This window comes from Xenopus laevis, chromosome 5S (assembly GCF_017654675.1).
Source record: "Xenopus laevis strain J_2021 chromosome 5S, Xenopus_laevis_v10.1, whole genome shotgun sequence".
Taxonomy (NCBI): domain Eukaryota; kingdom Metazoa; phylum Chordata; class Amphibia; order Anura; family Pipidae; genus Xenopus; species Xenopus laevis.
Genome location: NC_054380.1, coordinates 65,295,462 through 65,322,706, shown reverse-complemented (window position 1 = coordinate 65,322,706; position 27,245 = coordinate 65,295,462). Strand labels below are relative to the sequence as shown.

At 37.1% G+C, this 27,245-nt stretch overlaps 1 protein-coding gene across 3 annotated transcripts in view; it reads right to left on the bottom strand.

The window, feature by feature from the left end:
* Positions 1-27,245, bottom strand: part of scml4.S (Scm polycomb group protein like 4 S homeolog) — a 75,076-nt gene that overhangs the window by 38,431 nt on the left and 9,400 nt on the right. For all 3 annotated transcript variants that reach the window (XM_041564630.1, XM_041564631.1, XM_041564632.1), the window contains exon 2: positions 5,028-5,225. In XM_041564630.1, coding sequence (XP_041420564.1) covers positions 5,028-5,183 — 156 coding nt within the window. In that variant the 5' untranslated portion in view covers positions 5,184-5,225. The remainder of the gene's footprint in view (positions 1-5,027; positions 5,226-27,245) is intronic.

Here is a 27,245-nt window from a genome sequence, read left to right as displayed (position 1 = left end):
CATCAATCATTCTGTGTACCCCCTTACAAGTTCAGAATGAAGGAAACTTGATCCATTAAGCCAAAAACTACAAGGAAAACAGTTATACAGGTTTCCTTCAATGGATGGTTTTAAAATGACATAGATCATATATAGTCTTACCTTCCACCCCTTGCACATAAGTAAAGATTCAAATAAAAAACTTTTTGATAAAACAGTGCATTAAAGAAAAACAACTGTTCTTTGGAGAGTGAAGGGATCCTATTTTTTTTTTAAAAAAATATAGGAACCTCTTAAACCATGAATGAAAAAACAGTCCGAAACTAACCACAAAAGCCTGCCGCTATTTGCACAATGACCCTTGCATTGGGAAAAATGCAAAAAAAAAAGGCTGATTGCTGCTAATTTTTTTTTGCGCTTTGCATAATGCGTGAGAATTATCCATGAGCAAAATAGAAAATCATTTTCCAGCTCATTAAAGACACGTAGCACCGATCCACGATGTCCCAATAACTTGCTCTTTGCAGTCTTCTCAGGGCATTTTAAGCCATATTTATAGTCAAGAAGAAAAAAATTAGGTCTCTAAACTGCCAACCATTGGATTAAAATTACAAACACTTTATTGCAAATAGTAAAGAATGTACAGCAGCATCAGTCACCTGATGTGTTTTGGGCGCAACCATCCTTAATCACAGGCATGTGCATAGTGCATGAGCCCTTTAGACTATGGAACTGGAATTTCAGCCAATTGCATGCTAGGAAAACAAAACAGTGTAGGCAAAAATGAATGGTTAACGTTCCAGGTTGCCCTAACAGCAGCCATTGATGATACACAAAACTTAAATACATACAAATAGGTTTGATTTAGGAATAATTGTTAGAATTGGTATATTGCTCACATCAGCTAATGTTAAAGGTGGCCATAGACGTAACAATTACGATTTTTCTTGGAAAAGATCTTTCCAAGAAAATTGTTTCTTTCAATACACACGTGTAGAGCTGAATCGTCACATATACAATAGAATTCTACCTGTATCTGATGGCTTGGCAATAACAATGGCCAATGTTTGGGTTCCAATGTTAGGCGCCCAATTATAATTTTCCATCCAGCCCGATCGACGAGCCGACCAAAGTCTTCTGCCAATTTTGGTTGGCTCTTTTTCCACCATACACGCACCGAATATTGTACGAAAATTCATTTTGTACAATATCTGTGCGTCTATGGACACCTTAAGCCTTAAAAAAGTGATATTCCTTTGTGATTTCAAGGTGTACTGTGTTATTGACTTAACTGAGAAAGCCAGTCAGATGACTAGCAAAACATCTTCAAGGAGAAAAAAAATATAGTAAGTCCAGTTGATTTGATTTGACATATTGTCAGTTTCCCAGGTGCCCCAGTCATGTGACTTGTGGTCTAATAAATTTCAGTCACTTTTACTGCTTGTACTCGTACTGCAAGTTGGAGTGATATCACCCCTCCCACCCTCCCCCCCAATAGCCCACCAGCAGAACAAGGGGAGGGTAACCAGATAACAGCTCCCTGGTAAATATTAGCACAGCACTCAATAGTAAAAATCCATGTCCCACTGCAACTCCTTCAGTTACATTAAGTAGGAGAAACAGCTTGCCAGAAAGCAGTTCCATAGTACAGCACTGGCTCTTTCTTAAAGCACATGATCAGGCAAAATGACCTGAAATGGCTGCCTACACACCAATATTACAACTAGAAAAATACATGAAATAGGAATAAAAGTTTACATGGTAGTTAATTATTTGCAGTATAAACAGTGTAATTTAGAAATATAATCTACACCACAGAATCCCTTAAGGTCTCCTTTGTCATCAGTCCTTACCATCAAGACTTCTATTGTGGATGATAACAACATGTGTGGGTCATTCCCATGTTATCATCTATGTGCCTTGTAAGGCAACCCAAGCCCAGAGGAAACCAAAGAGGATAACATGATACATGATAAGACTAGAGAAACTCAAAAGACTAAGAGCTTTACCAAGAAAGCAGAAGTAGAACAGCAACAGAAACCTACCACATGCTAATGTCAGATCATTATTGTATGAATTTCTACATGAAGAAGCAATTCAGGATAAACTGCAAAATGTGTTGAAATTTCATGAATTTAAAATTTGATAACACAATATGCAGTTGGACCTATGCAGTTTGGATCTACGTTTTCTGTAGGATTTTTAGCTTCCAGGTTAACACTACTCGGTGACTTTGCCATTGTGAAAGTGGTGTGAAGTGTTTTGCCTAAATAAGGCAAGTCCACACTGATCAGTAATCTCATTCTTAATAAGCACCATCATCATCTCTTGTACTTATAGAAATTCAAGACATAAACATTTGAGCAGGCTAAAGCACCACAAGGTACACAAACTATGTCATCCTATACAGCTATTTGTGTATCAACAACACATGTTAAGCCAAGGCTTGAGTTATTAGCGTTTTACCAAGAACAAACTTTTTAACTTAAAAACTAGATCAAATAAATCTAAATGAACTATTAATTGGATTACATGATCATGGCGGATGATTCCATTTTGTTTTATGGTTCCTTTTTCACCTGCATTTAAAAACATCCTACCAACTGAAAAGAATGCAACATTCATTCAAAAAAAAAAAATCACAAAAAATTTAGTCATATATTAAGAAAAAAAAGAAATAAAGTTGTGCCTTATTTGGACCTTTAACAAAAACTACATTTAAAATTGTAGTAAGTGTACTATTGTGTATGCAGGCACTAAAAAATAAGCTCACATTTCCTAATAATTGCAATGACTTTCAATTATAGTTAATATGTAAGAAGAATTTGTGCATTTCATAATCACATACAGTAAAAACTAAATGAAATGCTTTCTCCGCAAAGTCCATATAGCTTTGTATTCTAAAAACATAAATATTCTGAAAAAAATGTTTAAAATGATGCCACTGTTCATTTTTGCAGTACATTAAAAAATGTTGTTAGATTACTTCTTCCACACTGACAACTGTTCTTGAGCCTATACATACTGTTTCACAGGTGAGAAAATAACCCCATTCTAACATTCAATGAGTAACATATATGGTGATCTCTCTATGTAGTTTCTAGACACAATTAAAATTACATTTATTATGCTGTACATATTCTTTGGTACATTATATAATAATCTGTACCCCGAGTTATGTATATAACAAAATGTAAGGTGCAGAGTCACAGCATCGGAGTTCACCGCAGCCATCTTCCGGGTCTTCGATAAGCTGAGACGGAGACCGGCAAATCTGCGCATGCGCAGTTGGAACAATTTACCAGTTTGTGACAACTGCGCATGCGCTGAAATGGACGGAAATTGTCGAAGCGCCGGTAGAAGACACGAAGCCCAGGAAAAATGGCTGCGGTGAACTCTGATGCTGTGACTCTGCACCGAGGGGGCGGCTAGGCTGTGGGGAAGGAGGAAGGGGGGGTCTACGTGGGGTGGGGGGTAGGGGTTTCTTTGGTAAAGGGTTTGTTTCCCCTTTAAAAATGGGCAATCCGCAATTAAAATTCACAACGCAATAGGGATGCACCGAATCCACTATTTTGGATTCGGCCGAACCCCCGAATCCTTCTTGAAAGATTCGGCCGAATACCGAACCGAATCCGAATCCTAATTTGCATACGAAAATTAGGGGTGGGAAGGGGAAAACATTTTTTACTTGTTTTGTGACAAAATGTTATGTGATTTCCTTCCCCGCCACCAATTTGCATATGCAAATTAGGATTCGGATTCGGTTCGGCCAGGCAGAAGGATTCGGCCGAATCTGAATCCTGCTGAAAAAGGCCAAATCCTGGCCGAATCCTGGATTTGGTGCAACCCTACAATGCAATAACAGTCTAAGGAAGAATATTACATTGTGTAATGCAAATTTTTATTCTTATTTGTGCAAATTGTTTTTGTCTTTGCGACTTTTTATTACATAACAGTTTTAAAGTGCTGTCTGTAAGACCTAGCATGTCCTCACACAGCCAATATTGTTGATTAAATTGATTTAGTCCTTCCATGTGTTCACTTTTTTTAAGCTCCCATTGTGAGATTGTCCTGTCACACTATGTGCATGGCAACAAAATTAGTTTTTAAATTTTTTAGCTACTCAGCATCCAGAATCCAGTTTTATCTCTCTATGCACATTTGATAATACAATGCTCATCTACCTTTATAAAAGGACAGAACAATATGTTACATTTAATAAAAAATGTTAATAATGCTAAAGCAACAAATATATGTTTTATTTAAAGGGACATTACATTAAATGCTTAGTTAATATATCAGTGAGACTTGTAAAATATATCTAGAACAATGGTAGGGGACTTTTATAAATGAATAAATAAGATATTAAAGATTAAAGCAGTGTTTTTTAGACTTGCTTGACTCAATGAATGTGCTTTAGTTGTAGAGCTATCCAGGCCAGTAAATAAGGATTCACCCTGTCATACTTTTTAACCCTAAGGCTGGACATTGGAACTCTTATTTTTAGAGGGGTGGTCAATTTATTTGAATGTGGTTACTCTTGAATTCAGTATAATGGAAATTTTAATGGTGATGGTTTCAGGGGTTTGACTGATGTTTATGTAAAATTTGCACATAAAAATCACATTAGTAAAATTCTTTCCATTCGTTTCATTTCCCTGATTCATAAACAACTGGCCATATTTCCGGCCAATCATTTATTAAAAAATTGTGCATGGAAAACGTTAGAGGAATGAAAAATGTATAAAATTAGTTTCTTTTGAACTTATATGAAGCATACAACATATTTCAAACATTTTGGTATGAACATAATATTTAAACGTATTACCAAATTTGTTGTAATGAAAGTCATGACAGTTCGTGTGGATAAATCACTGTACTGTGGGTTGCACTAAATTATTCCCTGCTGCTATAAATTAAAGACACAAATATTAAAAAAAAAACACAACCTCTGTTTTTTTTTACTAGTTCTACTTCTTCTGTAAAATAAACAAACAAAACTGGTCTGTAAACATATTTGTCCTAAGGAATGTATTGGAAAAGACTACCTTAAAACCTGGCTTTCTGCCTCTTTTCTTTGGAATTTTTACATTGGGAATGGATCCAGCTGAACCAGTGTAGAGATTATGAACAACCATCTTCAAAGGGTTTGAATGAAGTGGAGGCCTTCCTCGTTTTCTGCCAGGTATTCTTGGAGACTGCATCTCTTTATATGATCACTCACGTAGTTGTAGAGAATGCAGAACCTGGACATGGCAATAAGAAAAAAATTTTTTGTTATATGCTATCTCTCTGTTGATTACAATGAAGAATCACATAAAACATTAGCATTAATGCTGTGATACAATACAGGGGAGAATGGTAAAATGTGTGGTAACCTGGATGTCTATTATGGCAGAAGCTGAAATCCGAAGATAACTAGTGAATCCTAGACTCAAGATCTTTAATCATTAGATGACAACAAGAAGTGTGTTGCTAAGTATATTTGAATCATGTGGACCAGGCACTCACCTATATTTATTATATATGAACATGTACTTATTTTTGTTTTATAGATTTACTGCCATAGAGTGAAGTATTTTAGTTCTCACCATCTTCTGTTATTTTTAAATTCCTCACATCCAGTTCTGTCTTTCTTCCATTTCTTAACTGTAGGCGCAACTAAAAGACTATGGCTGCCCCATTGTGATCTCTGATGCACTCAAAAAAGTTCATGTCATTCTGACATTATTTTTTCAATGACTCTACACAGAAGCACACTTTTTATAATAATGATAATCCACTTTTATTTGTATTATGTTGGTCACGTCACTTTTTGTTTATGTTTTGGTATAGTGAAAGATGTTTTATAGTGCAATTTAATTTATACGAAAGAGCAATATAATTTATATTAATTTATATTAAAGTGCAATATAACATTGTCTATTGAAAATACACCAGTCATTTTGCTACCAATATCGCATTTAGGGTTTTGGTTGGTTGAGCATTAACTTTTTGCCCACATACAAAGAAAAAACACATGGGCTTACATACAGTTTTTCTTTGACAATGCCTATTAAGTTAACATCTCTTTATATTCCCTGTGTGAAAGAGACATGCTCATCCTTTAATACATTTCCTTTCTAACTCTTATCATTAGATGAAGAATATGTAGGTAGCTTTGTAAACAGATAAAAGCCTTTCATAGCCTGTTGTTAACTTTATAAAATCTGCATGTGGCCAGTTCAGTTTAGCGTAAGAACAGTCCTACTGGGAGGAAATGGCAGGCTTAAATAATGTAAAACTACATGAAGATCAAAAAGAAGCGTACATTATTGATCTTGCTTCTTCTTCAGCAGGCTGTAAGATTTAATAGTATGTAAGCTTTTCACAAAGGCTTTGTGATTTGATGTTCTCTCACATTCTCCTTTTAACTAACCCGATAGATGAGAAAACCCCATTCTAATTGCAACTGAAACACCATTTTGGTCACCTAGTCAGACATGCAGTAAGGCTAGAGTCTAGTTAAACATGGCCATAACCATAAATAGAACTAGAAAACAAAATAGAACTAAATTCTAGAATCAGTTTTTGTTGTTGTTTCACTGTTTGAATATTTTTTGACCACAACTAAAGCTGTAGTGAGACAGTCACACTAACAAACACAAATCATGTAGTGGCAGGCAAGCAAAATATTATGAAACCCTATTCAGTTCTCCTGAACAGAAAGTTTTACATACAATAGTGAGGTCAGGCAGGTTCCACACTGTCAGTTCTTAGCAGAGGATTATTCTAATCACAATTTTTCCCTTATGCAGTTTTACAGAATTCAGAAATAAGCATCTGGAGTAGCAGTTGCTGTCTTGCAGGTACTGATATTTCAGACTAGTTTTCCCAGGTAGGAGCTAATATAGCAACTGTTATTGTACTGCACTGGACTGAGATTATGAAAAAAAATCTTCAAATGTGTAGTGAAAACACAGAAGAAGCTATTTTTAATAATTTCTGGGATCCTTCCATAATTAGTTTTCTAAAAATCATTTAAACATTAAATAAACCCAACAGGATTGTTTTGCCACAAATATTGATTCATGCAGGTTTGTTATTATCAAGTGCAAGGTAATGCTTTATCATCACAAAGAAAAAAAAATTAATTTTAAACAAATATTTTTAAATATCTTAAATTAGAATTATTTGCTTATAATAGACTCTGTGGGCCTTCTTGTATTTTGGCACTTTCTGGATAACAGGCTTTCAGATAACAGATCCAATACCTGTACAGAAATTAGTTAAGAATTTGCAGAATAACATCAATAAAGTAAAAATACAGTATGCTAATAAAAGAAAATGTTTTCTTTAAAATTAGTGATTGTAAAATTGAGGAGGGTGCTATTCTAAGCACTTTTGTAATTTACATTCATTATTTTTTTTAATTCCAAGATACAAAGGGATACATTTACTTAATAGGAATGAATTTTGTTTCAACAGCACCATCTGATGGTCAGTTTCCGACGAGTCTGACCACAAAGCAGTCAAGGAAGTTGTCAGGAGAAAAAAAAAGAGGGTGAATTTAAATTATAAAAGTGCTTACAATATCAACCTCATCAATTTGACATTCACTTATTTTAAAGGTTTTCTTATCCTTGAAAGGGAAACCATGGCTTCAAGCAAATAACTTAACATAACTTAACATGAATGTATCAATACATTTTTTTTATTATTCTCCTTTTAGGGCTCTTACTGACGAGCGTTTTTACCTGCGCTTCCCTGCGTTCCGTTTTTCTGCGTTCAGCCGCAGGGGAGCACTGGAATAGACACATTCGCCTACTCACACAGGCGCGTGTAGGCGCCAAACGCAGGAAAAATGCAGCATGTTGCGTCTCAACCTACGTTCGTCGCCTACACGCGTCTGTGTGAGTACAGCCCCATTGGAAAAAATCGAATGCGTCTATTCCTGCGCTCCCCTGTGGCTGAATGCAGAAAAACGGAACGCAGGGGAGCGCAGGTAAAAACGCTCATCAGTAAGAGCCCTTAGATAACATTGTTCATTATTATAGGAACTCCTTAGCATAATCTCAGAGCAGTGCACTCTTTATGCAGCAATGCACAATGCAAGGCAAAATGAGTCTGGACAAATTTACACCTGGGCTATAATCTATTCCATTTGTCTGGCCAGCTGCAAGTCAAACAGTAAAGCAACCATTGGACTGGTTGCCATAGCTGCTGCACAGGTGCACATTTTCCCAGTGTTATTAAATGAGTCCCAGTCTCTTAATACAATGTAAACAAGATTTTTGAAGGGCTGTATAAGTAGGTTATGTGAATACATAGCATCAGGGCTGTATTTACCATATAGGCACTAGAGAGCCTGCAGCTTGAGGAGGCAGCCATCAGATGTTTATATGGTAAATAAAAAATATTCTTAATTTAAAAAAAAAAGCTACCGGCGGATATTTTACAACTAAATACAGTGGCGAAGGAGTGGAGGTTGCATTGGATGGATATTAATGGAGACTTTCAGAGCAGAGAATAGAATGTTATGTCTGTGCAAACCACACAGTTATGCTATGGAATTGATAGAGTAAGTTTTTGTAAGACTATGAATTCGAACTTGTGAGAACTAAATATTGATAAATTTTGCTTTCAGTAACTAAAACAGTAAGCTGGAAATTTCAGTTGATGCATCATTTCATAAGAATAATATTGCTGCTAGTAGTATTAGTATGTCACAATTACACACTGAATTAGCTGAGAGAAGCTGATGTGCTGAGGAAAAATACTGCTCAACAAGGACTGCTTATTTATACAAGAGCTTTAATAATGAAAACTGAAAAAATTGGAACAGGCAGAAAACAATTCTGAAGAACGGGCAATTGGTCTGAGCAGGCGGCAACAAAAACTCACTCGGTAACATGCACAGGGCCAGGGCAGGCAGCAAACAAGCTAAGGCCATATAACAGACCAAGGGTCAAAATTGGGAAGTCTGAAAATGTAGGAACAAGGGCAAGGCAAGAATTTACTTGGACAGGATAATCCGACAGAATATTTGGAGGGCTTGGTCATAGCAATAGCACAATGATCCAGCAGAGTTTGCTGGAGGAGGCAGGCATAATAAGCACCTTAATCAGGCTACAGCTGAATCATAGCAGGTTAGCAAGGATCACAGATGGGGAAAAGGTATTTAGATAAACTACAAAAATAACACTGCTTCTTATGGCTCAGTCTGGAGGAGCAGTGGCCAGTATACCTTAGTCCTGGTTCCAATCCCGTAAATTCCTGCCGTAGTACAGGTATGGGACCTGGAGCTTTCCTGATAATAGATCTTTATATAATTTGGATCTTCATACCTTTAGTCTACTAGAAAATAATGCAAACATTAATTAAATCCAGTAGGCTGGTTCTGCTTCCAATAAGGATTAACTATATCTAAGTTTGCATTGTGTTCAAGGTACTGTTTTATTATTACAGAGAAAAAGGATATAAAAATTTGGATTATTTGGATAAAATGAAGTCGATGGGAGACAGCATCTCCGTAATTCGGAGCTTTCCGAATATAAGGTTTCTGGATAACAGATCCCATACCTGTAGTAGTATTCTTTTGATAGTAAGAAAGGAAGTGAATTTCTTCCTTAAATGAATATAAAACTGTAAACCCCTATTTATTCCCCATAGTTCTGTGTATTGTGTTCAAATGATGTGCCACATACAGCATAAGTTTACATTATTTAGTAATAATGCATTCACACCACCATTTTATCATGTGCATTTAAATCCTTAAAATGACTTGGAGGCAGGTAACTATTTTTATTATAGGAAAGCCTCTAGTTTGTGAGACATCAACCAAGTTTATCATCTGTCATGAAAATGACCCTTAAACTAAATGATGGCTGTCCAGTGACTTCCAAGAGGGCCAATATAGAGGAGAGTCATCTTAATATAAGATGAATATTCATCTAGGATCGATTTTCATCAGGAAGGATTTTTTCTCTTGTATTCCAGGAGGATTTTGTATACATTTTTCATACATGTATTATTTCTGTATATATAGTATATACACACACAAATATGTGTCATGATTGGGATATGGGAGGAGAGACAGACTGTGACTAGAGAATGAATAGAAAATTCTCAAGTTGGTAGTAAAGCATTACGGGCATTGCAGTTTGGGCAGTGGGTTATGTCAATTGGGAATACGATGACTTGATAAAGGAAGTCAAGTTAAAGCCAGCATGCAGGATCATAGAGTCTGCTCTCCATTCAGGGGAAACAACAGCATTTTTGCAAGAAGAACCACAAGTGCTATGTCACTCATACTGGGAGAGAAATCAAGGTGCAGGCAGCCATGTTGGGGCACATGCATGTGCAATGTGCATAATGAGCAAATGTCTCAGGTCAACTATTACGTGTGTGTGTGATGACGGATCATATGGCACATCAGTTTTTCTATGTTTAGTGCCTTTTAAGTTATGTTGAGTTAACATACTAATTGCAGCCCTCAGCAGTTAATGTAAAGGCATTTATGTTTGAGCTGCAAAGATAGAGATTATGGTTGAATTGGAAGAATTGCTATTATAATGATCCTATATCATGATCATATTTTTGCTAATAAATGAAGCTGCTCCAAATTAATATTAGTAGTGGGATTATGGTGGGAGGTTCTTAGGAAGACAGAGCTGGTAAATCTTCTCAAGTCATTTACTGTAGTGCTTAAAAGTGATGTTTTTCTTATATCCTTCAATGAATATAAGGTTTCTTGGTATCTCTGAGGATCTATAAGGAAAAACCAGTAGTAAAAATGGATCAGTAAGAACCACAGGTGGGTCAATAGGCAATGTTGCTCCACTGGTAACAGCTGAGAAATAAAAAAGAGAGGGTAGGTTGTATGTACAGTATCTGTGTTCACTGGGATGGGGTAAAAAGAATGTGTCAGCTGTGCTGAAACTTTGCAAAGAGCAGCAATAGGATAGGAGCGAGATGAACACCTCATTCAGGCAGTCTGGAAAGTATCAAAATCCCTGGGTACAAGAAAACGAAAAACGCTGAAGGTGAAAGATAACTTTTGAATTGCATAAAGGTAAATAGAGGATGTGCTGGTCAGTGTACTGGATGCTAGATACAATTTGGTTGTAAAGTATGCTCATGCATAATGTACAGGGATGTCCTCTTAAAAGGTTCCAGATATTTTATGGTGTATTCTCCAAAGTAGAACTAGCATAAAAATGAGATAATGCATGTTAGCAATATGTAAAAAAGAAAGTTAATTAACAATTTCATTTACCCATTACTATCTGGCAATTTTCCAGCTGTAGATGTATTTTCATCTGTGAATGTACCATTAAAAGTCTAAAAAAAAAAATCCACCTCAGTTTGGGCACTGTGTTATACATTTTGCTACATATGTTAAAGGTCATTGCTATGTTATAGATGGCAATATCCGTAGGATTTCATTCACATACATTTATATCACATAAATAAATGGGTTTTGGTCGCAAAAGTTTTATTTCCAGTTATCGATAGTAGCATTCTGACTGCAAAGTTAACACGAGTAATTGGATCCATCAAAGCAGACTGGCCATTTGGGGCAAATATTCACTAAAGGCGAATTTTCGCCAGCCACTACGCTAATTCACTAAAATGCGAAGTTGCGTCTCAGCAGCCGAACGCTGCCGAAGTATAGCTAGTGTTCATTTATCACCACGAGCATATATTACAGATTTATCACTAGCGTTCAATTCTGCCTAGCAAAACTGTTAGTATTCTTACGCTTCATTGAATTTGAATAGGGTGGGTACATATAGGTCATATAGACATCTTTTTAGAGATGTACAGTCGGTTAAAATGCTTAACGTGGAAGCAAAATAAAGGATCCTCTAATGCCCTAGACATGAGCCCTAAAAAAATGTGGCATGTCCCTTGTTAACACAAAAATCTTTTATAGTTAGGACTTTTGAAGCCAATCCCGCTTTAAAAAGATTAAAAAACCCCAGCATTTTTTACAACTTTATGACTTTCTGGCATACAATAAAGCTTCATCTTATCAGTTCACCTGGTCTAAGATAGTGAAGGAAACTCTGGTGAAAGAGGTAACATTCTATATAATTCACAATTTTGTCTTGACAACTTTTTTGTCTTGGCAACTTTTTTGTCCAAGCGCATTAAAGTCAAAGGGCATTCCTTCTTATCATGACTTTTTTGTCTCAGTGACAATTTTGTTGGGTTGTTAGGTCTGGGATAGAGAACCCATTGTTGCTCCCAGGACCTTGAAAAGCCATTTAATTTCCTCAAATATATACTTACTTGATATACATTTAATCAATCTTAGTCCAAATATTTAATGTATACGATATGCCCAAGGCCCAAATCAAACATCCAGGTCTTCTTTTAAATCACATACCATTGGAACAAAGCACTAGGCAAATATGTCCCTTAAACACTGCCCAGACTGTTTTTTTTTGAGGCAATAAGCCGTCATCACCTTACCATGATAGAGTCAATGAGCAACCATTCACATGAGTCATAAAAATATGTGAAATATTGGAAAAGTTAAATGGATATGATTATGGTAAAAGGAGCACTTGAATAAAACAACTGAGGGTCATTGCTCCCTTAGTATTAGTGACATCCTTTAGCTCAAATAACAAATAAAATCTTAGCAGGTAGAATCTAAATGGGTGCAGGCATCTAATCCCAACTTTTTCAAGGACTGTTATGTTTCTGAAATTATGTGACATATATAATGGCAGGGAGGCAATGTTAAGCAATTATTAATTAATATACTGTACATTTTGCAGAAAGTAAATAAAGAGGTAGATTACTTAAAACAAAACACATTTTGATTACCACTTTTTTTTGGCCACAAAATAAGTAATAACTTAAGCTTGGATTTCAGCCAAACTATCATTTCATTTTCCATTTTTTTTCCACAGAAAAAACTTACAATCAATCTCGTATATAAGCTCAAGCAATTCCGGAAGATCTGGAAGCCATGAGTAAAATATAGATTCTAACATACGTTACATCAGACATCTTAATGCCCTGATGAGTCCTTCTTTGATTACAAATTGGTGCCAATACAGCAAAATAAAAATCTTTTATTTTTAATAATTTTTTTTTTTTAAAATGTTTTTTAATTTTTCCACAACCATTTATTTTTCTTGCCTTTTTACAGTATATTCTATTCCAACACTGTTAGGGGCAGATTTATCAAGGGTCGAATTTCGAAGTGGAAAACTTCGAATTGGAATACTGCGACTTCGATAGCGAAGTCGAAGTTTTTTTTACATTGAATTTGGCCATTTGCGGTCAAATGATTTGAAGGATTTCAGCGATCGATCGAACGATTTTTCTTCGACTTCAAAAAACTTAGAAAACTGGTCTAGAAGGTCCCCATAGGCCAACATAGCACTTCGGCAGGTTTAATTTGGCGAAGTATTGAAGTCTAAGTTTTTTTAAAGAGACAGTACTTTGATTATCGAATGGTCCAATATTCGAACCATTTTACTTCGAATCGAATTCGAAGTCATAGTCAAAATCGTAGTATCATATTCGATGGTCAAAGTATCCAAAAAATTACTTCGAATTTTGAATTTTTTAACTTCGAAAATTCCCTCGAATTCACTTCGACCCATGATAAATCTGCCCTTTAATGGTTAATGTTGCTGTATAATGTGTGAAAAGCATTTAAGCTATTTAGATGCTTGTTTTATGTATCTGGGCACATTGTTGAGATAAGGTAATATAGAAAGCGAGCCTGTTGCCGATAACTAAATGTTATACTTTATACCAAAAGGAAAAAAAAAAGATATATACAACAGCATATTTTTATACAAAGTTATCATACCAATTTTAAAATACAAATAATCCCAACTAGATCTAGTACCCTGATAGATAAACTGCCCTTTCGTAGACTCTATTTAGTTAATAAAGCCATTGTGTAAATTAAAACATTTAACTAAACATTAACAAATGTATTCATGATAAATGTATTTTCATTTTCAGGAACAAAATGAGAGGTATTAAGATTTCTATATAATAATTAAAAGAACAGTGTAACAATTTAATCATCAAACAGAGGAATTTTAATGTAAAAGTCAACAAACAATTGTGATATATTTGCAGTTGATATTAAAGGTCTCTGTGTATATGGTATAATTTAAAGCAAAGTGAAAAGCAAGTTATGGCATTTCTTTGGAAGGAGTAGATTTATTTAATCACTTTCCCCCAAAATTTAGCAAACATGTTTTCCTCTTGTGTCACAGGACAATGATCTAAATACATATATTGCACTAAAACAATTAGATTAAAATAAATATATCACACAAGCACCTGGCCGAGGAGGTAATTGAATTTAGAAGCATTTCAAACTAGCATGTAAAAGATAGGAGCTACGAAGGGGAGCTGGAGTGGTATCCGCGGGCTCAATACCTGGAAGGAGACAAGAGGATGTCTGGTAATAATATACTGAAGCTAAAATAACTTTGTCTTCCTTCATATGTCTCTCCCCTTTCCCTTCCTTTCCTCCTCTTCTTTAGAGGTTCCCCCCCTTATTATCTTACTGCCAGCTGCAAAAAAAGGGCACTGAAATAGAACATTCCGAGAGGTCACAGGAGGTGACCGGTCGAATAGGATCATACATATGGTACAAGATAAAATAACCAGACTAGGATAAGCATGCGGTTGAATACATTTGTTATAACAAAAACCAATAAAAATATAAAATATTTAAAAAAAAGCCCCTTCAGATTCCTAACAATACCACATTACTACTTTTAGGTTCAAAGGCATGCAAAAAATACATCAACACTGGAATAGATGAAATTCAGTCTAGTGTTTGCCTCTATTTGTAGCAAACATTATATTTTTTTCACTAAATGATCTCTGGAGTCTTATGACATTAATTGCACAGTGATCAAGGGAAACCTTTTTCTTTAGAAAAGATCTCTTATTGCTCCTGGCAATGTCTGCCACAACTCCTCAGCTTTGACTGGCTTTGCAGTCTGCAAATTGATTTTGTAGTAATGGAATAATTCTTTTAAATATTATAGATACAAATTAAACAATGGCCTGTATGAGAAGGGTGGGGTGTAAAGCCAAATTATTTTTTAAATGGAAAATATACAACATTTATAAGTAGTCATATTTTGTTGTTCCTGATACACACGAGGTTCTGGCTTTGGAATAAATACTCTGCCGAGAATGTTGATTGTCTGCACTTTTGGCATCCCCAGTGATTATACTTTTTCTTTTCCTTAATATGAATGAAGATCATAAATGTGCTGGCATTGAAGTAGTTAATCTATACCATATGCATTTTCTGACCAGATTGTATGTTGTCTTGAAAACAAATGAAATAGTAGAGTTAATTTGGCACTTTATTACATTCCCTTAGTTTTGACTGATCTGCAGTAACATAGCTAACAAAAAGGTGTATAATTAAAGCTAAAGAAATAACCATGAATGGCATTGGAGAGGGCATGGAATGCCTCTGGGTAGACATTTCAACTGGACAAAATGTCACAAAGAAAATTATCATTGGTGTATGCTACAAACCACCTTGTATAAGTGATGAGAATGAACCCCAGCTACTTTTACAAAAAGACACAGCTTCACAACTAGAATTTAAATAACAAATGTGTGTAGTCGGCTTTAATCTCCAAACTACGTACAACTCATTAAATAAGTATTAGCGCGGAACCATAAATCTCCAAACATTATGATTATAGCTGTAAAATAAAGTAGAACTGCACCTAACCTGATTGGAGAAATGACCTGGGTGTAGAAACCCCAGGTCCGACACCTTAGGACTCAATCCGTACAAAATCTGTAGTGTAAATTAAATCAACTTTTTTTCGCACTCACCAAATTCAGCGATTGGCAAGGGTGCCGTGCCCCGAACCTGTAGCTTGAGGTGAATTCACAACCAGAAAAAACTAACATGCACTCCTGAAGCCAGCTGATGAGGTAAAATCAAAGTTTATTCCATAATGCTTAAAAATACACGTCCTAGCACGTTTCGTTTCGTATCCAACGATACAATTGTACAACTTTGAGAAAACCGTTACAAGTATTTAAACAAGTTAAAAGGATATGACGTTAGGATTAGCCCTACATAGGGTTTAACCCTAAGTTTCCAATTAAAAAACATTTTAGCAATCATAGCAATTGTGTGCAGCTAATGTTCCACAATAGCTAAAATAGTTTTTTAATTGGAAACTTAGGGTTAAACCCTATGTAGGGCTAATCCTAAAGTCATATCCTTTTAACTTGTTTAAATACTTGTAACGGCTTCCTCACAATTGTACCTATGATTAGGTATCGTTGGATACGAAACGCAATAGGATGTGTATTTTTTAGCATTATGGAATAAACTTTGATTTTTAACTAATCGGCTGGCTTTAGGAGTGCGTGCTCGTTTTTTCTGGTTGTAGCTTCACAATTAGGTCAAGTTATTATGGATGACTTCAGTTATTCAGACATTGACTGTGGTAAGGGGTTGGTAAGAAAAAGCTAGCAGGTTTGTAATTATATTAAATGACAACTCTTTATTTCAGCTTATTCAAGAACCTACTCAGAATAACTCTTTTTGGACTAATAACACCAAACTCATCTTAACATTGGCATGGGTGAGCATTAAGGGAATAGTGATCATACATGTTCTCTTTTGAGATTATGTTGCAAAAACAACTCTATGAGGAAGTAACTAAAACACAACTTTTTAGACATGTAAATGGTGCCAGTATAAGGGCATCTCTAAAAAATGTTAAGGCTTTTCACAGGGCTAAACACAGAAGAAAAATAGGATGTCTTTAAAATGCTTTAAAATGTCAGTATATTCCAAGGAATGTTGTCTCAAAGCAAAACCTTTGTGGTTCAATAGAAGTGTTGTTGTTGAGGTTGGTAATAAAAGACATGTTTTAAAGGACCAGTAACATTACTTTTTTTTTTTTTTTAAAAAATGTGTTTTTTTTTTAATGAAAAAAAAAACACAGTTTAAACTTTTAATTTGCAATGCTTTTATTAAGGAGTTACTGACCGATGCTCTCCATGCGTCCCTCTTCAGAAATAGTGACAGGGCGACGATCCATCGTCCGATGCTCGACTTCTCCTCCCTGGCTATCTCCTATAGAAGGCAGGGAGGAGAAATCGAGTGCCGGAAAAGACTTACGTTGGGAAACTAGCTGTTGAGTGAGGACCCTTTGAATTTCGTGCCAATGTGCGATGACGTTATGCACAAATGCACATAACCCGTAAGCAGCCGCATTATTAGGACGCAAGGAAGAGCGCAATGGCGCAAGGAAGAAGAACACAGTGGGCATACCCATCTTGAGTGCAACAGGCATCCCCGTTGCACCCCCTCTAGACCACCGGGTACTTTCCTTACATATTATTTGAATATGTAAATAGTAGAAAAAGGAAGGGGTGGGACACCTAAAATCAGAGGGGTCGATGGAAACAAAGAAAAAGCAGATTCTGTACTATTTTTTGGAACAAACTAATGAAGGTTTCCTTTTTAATAGTCCCAATTCTAGTAATTCAACTAATGATGCATAGTTCACGCAAGAAGAAATTTCAAAACTAGACTAGATCATGTTAAGATAAACAAAGGTCCAGCACTGGATTGTATTCATCCCAGTGTCCTAATCAAGCTTAGTTCTGTGATTGTCAAACCTCTTTACTTAATTTTTCAGGATTCATGGCATGGTGCAGAAAGATTGGCGAATGTAATGCACTATTCAATGCACTGTTTTCAGTCTCAAAACTATAGGCCAGTTAGTCTGACATCAGTGGTAGGAAAGCATTTGTGCCAGCATGGTGTTATGCATAACAGATCTTGTCAGACTAATTTTGTTGCCTTTTATAAGGAGGTGAGCAGGAACCTTGACTTTGGGATGGCAGTGGATTTAACATACTTAGACTTTGCTAAAGCATTTGATACAGTGCCACACAGAAGTTTGCTGGTTAAATTAAATAATATTGTCCTGGAACATAGTAGTTGTACTTGGATAGAGAACTGGCTGTAGGAAAGATTGCAAATAGTGGTGGTAAATTGAATATTTCTAATTGGACCAGTGTTGTTAATGAAGTACCACAGGGCCCTGCCCTTGGTCCTTTGAATTTTAACTTTTTTCTTTTATTAATGACCTGGAGGTGGGTTCCTATTTTTGCTGATGATACTAAATTGTGCAGAAGTATAAGAAGATTGATTTCACTAAATTGGAAAACTGGGCAGCAAACTAAATGAGGTTTAATGTTGATAAGTTCAAGATTATGCACTTTGGTAGAAATACTATAAATGTGAGTTATACACTAAATGGCAGTGTGTTGGGGGGTTTCCTTAATTGAGAAGGATCTAGGGATTTTTGTAGATAATAGTCTAATCCTAGGCAATTCCAGACAGTGTCATTCAGTGCCTACTAAAGCAAATAAAGTGATGTCTTTCATTAAAGAATAGAGGATTAACTCAAGGGATGAAAACATAATTTTGCCTCTTTATAGGTCCCTGGTAAGGCCTCACCTGGAGTATGCAGTGCAGTTTTGGACTCCAGTCCTTAAAGGAAACCTTAAAGGTTGGAGTTGTTTTCTCTGGAAAAAAATATGCTTGAGAGTGGGCATGATTACTCTTTACAAGTACATTAGAGGACATTGCAGACAGATAAAAATGATCCCCATAAAAAGGATCACCACACCAGAGGCCACCTCTTTAGGCTAGAGTAACAGAACTTTCATTTGAAGCAGCATAGGTGTTTCTTCACAGTGAGGGCAGTGAGGGTGAGGAATGCCCTGACAGATATTATTGTGATTCAGTTGATGCTTTTAAGAGAGGCTTGGATGATTTCTTGGACAAGCATAATATCCAAGGCTACAAGATATCGTTTGTGAGTGTATGGAGAGGTCAGTATAAAGGTGTGTATGTATTGACACTCGGTTTTGGAGGGGTCGAACTTGATGGACTTTGTTTTTTCAACCAAACTTTGTAACACTAAGAGGCTTATTTACCTATACTTGACTTTTTCCCACTGTATTACAAAATTCAACCAAACTCCCAAACCCGAATCCCCTTAATTACCAATAATTATTCTCCAAAAAATTGGTGCATGAAAAAGTTGTGACAAAATTGTGTGACTATTCGAATCTTATGACTTTTTCATTTTGAGTCTCAAATCATGCAACTTTTTTGCGCTATAGCCCAAAAAACTTGAATTCATCGGATTAATGAACGAAAACCAGTGCAAACAGCCACGAATCCTAAAGGTAAAATACCATGTTCCAATTGTTAAAGGGACCATCTGCTATTGACTTCTACATGATTTAGACAGGTTTTAGCGGGAGTATTTTTGGATTCAAATTTTTAGCAGCTTCAGAGCATATTAAATCTAGAAAATATAATTTGGTTTTTTTCCTCAAAAAATTTTAGTTTTTTCCCCTTTAAAAACTCCACCAGAAAAATAGGGGTTTAATAAATAGGCCCCTAAGTTTATTGAAAAAATATCAATTGCACTCATTAAACATCAATTAAGCAATACTTAGTCATGTCATAGTGTGAAGCAATGAAGAAAAATCATTATACACTCTTAAACACAATCCAATTTGTCCCCAACATTTATTATTCAGTTTATTATCCTGCTCTGCAATATCATATAAAGAATACAGGGAGGACAAAATTAAAGTCAGTGGGGCAGAAGTGTGATGACTAAAGTTGTAATAAGTAAATTTATACTTACCGTAATTTACTTTTCCCTTAGTCCCTTAGGCAGCACCATGAGATTTATTTTGCTTTCCCTTTCATGTAGGACAAGTGAGAAAAAAAGAGTTAATTCTCCCCACCCATAAATACCAGCTACTCACAACCCCCTCTAGTGTTTTTTTTTTTTTTTTTTTTTTTAATAAGACACACAGACCGATGCTTAAGTATTTTATTAGGGCGGGTAATTTATTGCTGCCTAAGGGACTAAGGGAAAAGTAAATTACGGTAAGTATAAATTTACTTATTCCCTTACGTCCCCTACGGCAGCACCATGAGAGTTAACGAGTAACAAGGGAGGGTATCTTCATATCGCCTTCTGTAGTATGCTACTGCCATAGGAAGCTTCCTGTGAAGCCGAGATGTCTACCCTGTAGTGCTGGATGAAAGTATTTGGATTACTCCAGGTTGCCGCTCTACATATCTGATCCAAGGATACATTGGCTGCCTCTGCCCATGAAGCAGAAATTTTCCTAGTAGAGTGTGCCTTGACAGGGAATGGAGGATTGAGATTATCCTTAATGTAGGCCGTCTGGATAGTCTCTCTAATCCAACGTGCTAATGACGGTTTTGAGCTCTTAGCCCCTTATTTCTTCCGCAAAAACTGATGAATAGACTTTCAGATAATCTAAATTCTTCTGTACTCCTTAGGTAGGCTTTCAGAATTCTGCCTACATCCAAAAGGGCCAGTTGAGAGCTGTGGCCTTGGACTTCCTGAACATTTGGTAGAACAATCTCCTGATTGATATTATATGTATTGACAACCTTAGGTCTGAAATTAGGAAGGGTTCTCAAGACAACCCGGTCTGGAAGGAATGTCAAGTAAGGCTCCTTTATTGATAAAGCCTGGATTTCCCCGACTCTTCTAGCTGAAGTAATGGCTACTAAAATAAAGTCTTGAAAGATAGACACTTAATGGAGATATTTTCCAGGGGTTCATAAGGTGCTTCACATAATTTCTTCAACACCCGAGGTAGGTCCCAAGTAGGAGAGGATTGAATGAGTCTAGGCCTGATCTTTGAAATAGCCTTGACAAATCTTTTAAGAAGCGGTAGAGTGGACAAAGATCTATTTTGGAGAGCAGATAAAGCAGAGATCTGCGCTTTGATAGTATTTATCGATAACCCTTTATCAAAACCTTCTTGAAGAAATTTTAACAACACCGGCACAGAAGGTTGAGTCTCCGAAATCTGTTTCCTCTTACACCAGTCTCTGAATCTTTTCCAGACTCTAGAATAGGACTTGATAGTAGAAGCTTTTCTGGATTGAATCAGTATGTCTACTACTTCTTTAGAGAGTCCCTCCGACTCTAAAATGGACCTGTCAGTCTCCAAGCTGTCATCTTCAATCTCGCAAGATGCTGATATGCCAGAGGCCCCTGGGTCAATAGCTTCGGAAAGTGCGGGAGAATCCAATACTGTCCTCTGGACATTCTCATTAACAGAGAGAACCAACTCCTCCGAGGCCAAAATGGGGTTAAGAGAATTGTCTGCACTCTCTCCAATCTGATCTTCTGTAAAACCTTGGGAATCATAGGTATTGGGGAAAAGATGTAACTAGTTGGAATTTCCACCTGATTGACATGGCGTCTATATAATCCGGACGATCTAGTCTGTTTAAGGAGCAAAGCCTCTGTGTTTTGCGATTCTTCCTGTTGGCCATGAGATCTATCTCTGGCATTCCCCATCGATCTGTAATTCTCCAGAATATGTGTTGATCTAAGGACCATTCCCCTGGAGCAATCTTTTTCCGGCTGAGATGATCCGCTATGAAATTCTCCTTTCCTTTTATATGCACCGCCATCAGACGAGGACTGTGTCTCTCTGTCCAATTCAAGATCTTGAATAGCTCCTAATTCAACAAGGGAACTCTGGTCCCCCCCTGCTTGTTCAAGTAAGCCACTGTGGTGGAATTGTCTGAAAGAATCTTTATGCTTTTGCCTTTTAGTTGTCTTTGGAAACTCATAATGGCTTTGTAGACCGCTCTCAATTCCCTGAAATTTGAGGACATGGAGCTTTCCATTGGATCCCAAATGCCCTGTGCCGTTAGATGGCTCAGATGGGCTCCCCATCCCCATTGAGAGGCATCCGTAGTTAGCACTATCCATTCCGGCTGTTGAAAAGATAGACCCTGTACTAGGTGATTCTCCTGAAGCCACCATTCCAACCTGGATCGTGTCTCTGCGCTGAGACATATCTTCATATCTATGGAGGAAACTTTCCGATTCCATCTCATAAGTATCTCTGTTTGTAAAGGTCTCATGTGTAACTTCGCCCAAGCGACAGCCTCTATTGATGCCGTCATGAAACCTAGGACTCTCATTAAGCCTCTGATTGTCGAAAGAGGGTTTCTGATTATCTCTTGAACAGCTTCCCTCAAACTGTAAATCTTGTCCTGGGGAAGATATAACTTCATTTCCGCAGATTTGATGATGAGTCCCAAAAATTGTATTGTTCTGGATGGTTCTAGGGTTGAATTGTCCCAATTTATTATCCATCCTAGATACTGAAGCAGCTCGATGGTTCTGTTTAAATGCTTCTTTAACAGCGCTGCTGACACTGCTGTAATCAGCCAGTCGTCTAGATAAGGTATAAGAGTTATCCCTTCTTCTCTTAGAACCGCTGCTATCGAGGTCAAAACCTTGGTGAACACCCGAGGTGCCGTTGTTATCCCAAAAGGAAGAACTCTGAACTGATAATGGTGCAGAACTCCTTTGATGAACACAGCAATCCGAAGAAATTTCTTGTGAGCATGAAAAATTGGAATATGCAGATAAGCATCTTTGAGATCCAAAGAAGCCATATAGTCACCTCTGTCTAGTATGTTTATCACCGACTTGATGGTTTCCATACGAAAAGTCTTCTTGTGGATGAACTGATTTACTTGTCTTAAGTCTACAATCGTTCTGAAAGTCCCATTTGGCTTGGGGACTAAAAAGACCTTTGAATAGGTTCCTCGCTGAATCTCCAGTGGAGGCACTGGTTCGAGAACTCTGGCTGAAACAAATTCTGTGATGGCCTGCTCGAGAGCCAGCTGTTTGTTTGGAGAATTTAAGGGAGTAAGAATAAACCTCTGAGGAGGTAGACTCAGAAATTCTATTCTGTAGCCTTCTGCAATTAATTGGAGTATCCATGCGTCTGCAATGGTTTCTTTCCATTCTGGAAAGAAAAAAATTAATCTGCCCCCTACCGGCAGTAAACTTCTGGCGTCAGAAGGATGGCCTTTTCTTTGGTGGGAAGGTTTTCCCAAATCCTCTCTCACCTCTGGAAGAATTGAATGCTCTATTGGGCCGAAAGGAATTTGTATCGTTCCTTCTTCTGTCTCTTTGAGGTGATGTTCTTCTATTCCGGAAAAAGGAATTTTTGCTCCTATTTGATTGGTTTTCCTGAGGAAGATGCTTATTCTTAGAGCCTGACAAAGATTCCAAAAGTTTATCCAGCTCTGATCCAAAGAGACGACCTGGTTCAAATGCCATGGCACATAAGCTGTTTTTGGATATTGAATCAGCTGACCAGGTTCTTAGCCATAAAGCTCTTCTGGATGCTGTAGATAAAGCCATAGTTTTCGCAGCTAGCTTAATACTTTCAATGGATGAGTCACACAAGAACTCAACTGCCACATTGACCTTTTCCAGAGATTCCAGAAGCTCCTCACGGGATATGTTGTTGTTGATATCCTCCGTGAATAGTTTAAGCCAATGCCTGGTTGATCTAGCCACTGCCGAGGCTGCCAAGGCTGGCTTACAAATAGCTGTACCCGTATTATAAACTCTTTTAAGTAAGGACTCCATCTTGCGATCCATAGGATCCTTTAATCCTGAACCATCTTCCACAGGAATGAGTGTTTTGTTAGACAGTCTGGCAATGGCTACATCTACTTTCGGAGGAGTCCCCCAGGACTGTATCTCCTCTTCCTGAATGGGAAACAAAAGCTTTTGTCTTTTTGTTATAGACGGAGGCTTTTCAGAATTTTTCCACTCTCTAGTCATTAAATTTTTCATGACTGGGTGAACCGGAAAATTTTTAGATTTCTTAGCTACCTGAGAAGTGGTTGCCTGCGAATCCTCGCTTTCCAGAGATTCCATCGTTAACCTTACTCTCCTGATCAATTTCGCAGTGCTTTCCACCGGAAACAAGGCTAAGATTTCTTCCTCATCCGAGGATGAATCCTAAGTTGATCCGTCTAAAGATATAGGATTAACTCTTGTAGGAGAATTCACAATATCATCCGCAATAGGGACTGGGCCAGGTTGCAACTGGTTAAACATATCCTTCATAGTTGATTTTATAAACTCCTTAATCCACGAAGAAGAAGCTTCAGGAAGTGCTTCAACATCCTTGTGAGCCAGATAGGACAGACAGTCCTTACAAAACCTTTTCCCATAGCCATCTGGGAGAAGTGTGTCACATGCTCTACACTGCAGATGCTTTGACTTCCTGTGTCTCTAGGGTAGACATCTAACAAAAACATGAAAATTTACACATAGATTATAAAGGAATCTTAGGTAAAAAGCATGCCCACAGAGTACCTTGTACCTTAGTGCTGAATAAGGAGGCTGCAACCCAGGCAGCAACGTCTAAGCAGCAGGCTGATCACACTCCTATACAAGGGGAGCGTCTGAACACAGCGTGATTAGCTTTAAAGATCCTCTGGTGCGAACTTCAGCACACCTGATCCGCATCATCAGTGTAAACATCTCTTAACCAATCACGTCAACTCTAAGTTGCGTGTCATAGGTTATCGTCGCCATTTTGTTTATGGGCAACCCTCGGCTGCACAGTCTATTGCGGCGACGGCAAAACCTAAGAGGCCACTCGCACCTCCGACTGAAAGACCCCTTGGGTAATGCAGTCTACGGTCTTCAAGTCCCCTAGGGACCTGGCATCTTTAACCTAGGAAAAAACCAGAAAGAACGTTAATATGGCATCCACCTTTACGCGGATAATACACTCACCTGCCTACGAAGGTAGGACAAAAAAACACTAGAGGGGGTTGTGAGTAGCTGGTATTTATGGGTGGGGAGAATTAACTCTTTTTTTCTCACTTGTCCTACATGAAAGGGAAAGCAAAATAAATCTCATGGTGCTGCCGTAGGGGACGTAAGGGAATATGATAATTATTTCGGATAATGGCTTGCAAACATTTCAGATCATGGTTTTCAGAATGACAAAAAGTGACTATGCAGTGACTAAGCAATGACGATAAGTAAGGTGAAAGGTTAGACATGTCAGAAAAAAAGTACAGTAATGAATAAAACTCTGATGACAATTACATCTAGTTTATAGTAATTTATGACATGATTTAATTCTACATGTATAATTTGGTATATTAAGAAATGGAAGAGCTTTTATTTGGCATAGGGAAGGGACTTGTAACATTATTTCCCATAAGCTTTAACAGAATATAATTCAGAATTTAATAATATAAATCACTGTTTGAGTCCATGGTATTAGCCATTTTGTTATTTAGACGCCTTTATTTATATAGTTCAATTATTGCTTTGCCATTTTAAGGTGCCTTAATAATAAAAACAATAGTGGTCAGGATGTTACGAAATTATGCAGGCGCATTCAAAATAGCTCCAGGGAAAATGATACAGATGAAAATGTTAGCAAAACGATACAGTTTGGAAACCTATTCCCTCTAGAGTTTAAATATAATTGCTGCTGCGTTTTTATAGTTCTGATTAGTTGGCTGGGACATAGTCTAATAATGGTTTGTTTTAAAATGATATATAGTGACTAGTATTTCAAACAAATGGCTTTGCCTGACACACTGCTGAGTTGGCGGCCGTGCTTCAACACATGTCAGAGCTTTGTGTATAATTAGGGTGCAGGCATAGTATCTGCTTATCCATTAGTGGGCAATTTAAGCTTAACCATTAGGCAACCAGTTTCTACATGCATTCATTTAACTCATCCCAGTAACCGAGCATCACCTTTAGGGTCAAATCAATAAGGTGTGATCTATTAAAGTTTTCCTACATTTGAAGAAAGGGAATAGAATTGGCCACATAGAAGGCTTAGGGAGCTTTTCATCTCAACTGCAGAGACAATAATGGTTTAATTGAATATGGGCAAGGGAAAAAGAAGTGAAGTAAAATTAAGGATATTATGTATTTTATTTGAACTATGTGTGTATTTGAACTATGAACTATGTATGAACAATGTTTTCCAGTCTTAGCTCTTATAACTTAATATAATTTGGCCCCTGTTGTGTGGTATTTCAAAACAAAAACTCTGAATAAGCTTATTTGCACTGATAACTTAGGTAGAGTATTTGCAATTGCATCCATAGTACAATGTGCTTCTGCTGTGAGACTTTACATTCACAGTAAATAAAAGTGGTCAAAACTGTTAAATAGAATACTATTACTGCTATTGTCAAGTGCAAAAGAAACTTAATTGCATTTCAATGTATTAATTTATATAGCATCACATATGTACACAGTACTTTAGAAGGCATCAACACAAACAAGGGTACAGTTATAAATGAAACAATGAGAATACCGTTGATATAAGGTCCCTGTTCCAAAGAGCTTACAATATACAGGTATGAGGAAGAGAACAGAAACAGGAACAAAATGGGGAGGGTAACAAGTGCATAAGTCAGGGGTGTGTTGTTTCAGGGAAAGACTATTAAAATATTTCATTTAGAAAGTAGTTTTAACAACAGTGTTAGTTTGGGAGCTTGCCTGATGGAAGACCATGACTTGAGCATAAAGACTGGGGGAGGGAATGCATGGAGAGATGAAGGCAGATATATAGAGATATATAGTGAGGAATGCAGGGCTTTGAAGGACACAATGAAAATGTTACTATTTTGAGACCCTAGAGAGACCCTAAAGGCACAATCATGGGGAGTGCAAATGTTGTAGGTGATGGTATATACCACATAGCTAGAAGTGCAACTCAGCCTGTGATTTATTTTTAATCTTTTGCTTGAATATGGATGGGGAAAGTCCGGTTAACTTAGTAGGCAATCACAGGTTGTACAGTCCGGGCATCTTTAACACCCTGATTTTTTATGTTTGTAAAGCCCTGAAAGAGGGTCAGGCTACACAACCTGATGCAAGAAATTTTCTCTCCAATGGCCACAGTCTCACTACCTATAAGTGTATGGCCATAGACCATCAGCCGCCACGGATTAGAGGTGGCGATAGAGACAATGCAGAGAGTCTCACTGGATTTATAAATTGGACACTTTGACACCAAAGGATCTCAATGAGTCTTAACTTTTGGGCTGCTTTATTTAGGCCAATCCTCAATAGGGACACTCCTCCCAGTATGATTATTGATAAGACTTTATTTTACTGCTGGTCCTGTCTATCCATGTTCACTTCTGCAACTGTAACTGTTTTATATCTGGATCCCATTACCTTTAATTTGAATATGTTGTATCAGAATCCTTTTTACTATGAGCTTGAACAGTATACAGTCCATTTATGCTCGCTGTTTATGTGTATTCTTATCTGTCTTTAAGGTATTTCCCCACATGACAGAACATATTTCCGTCTGGTCTCAGATACACGTAAGTGGCTCCTGGT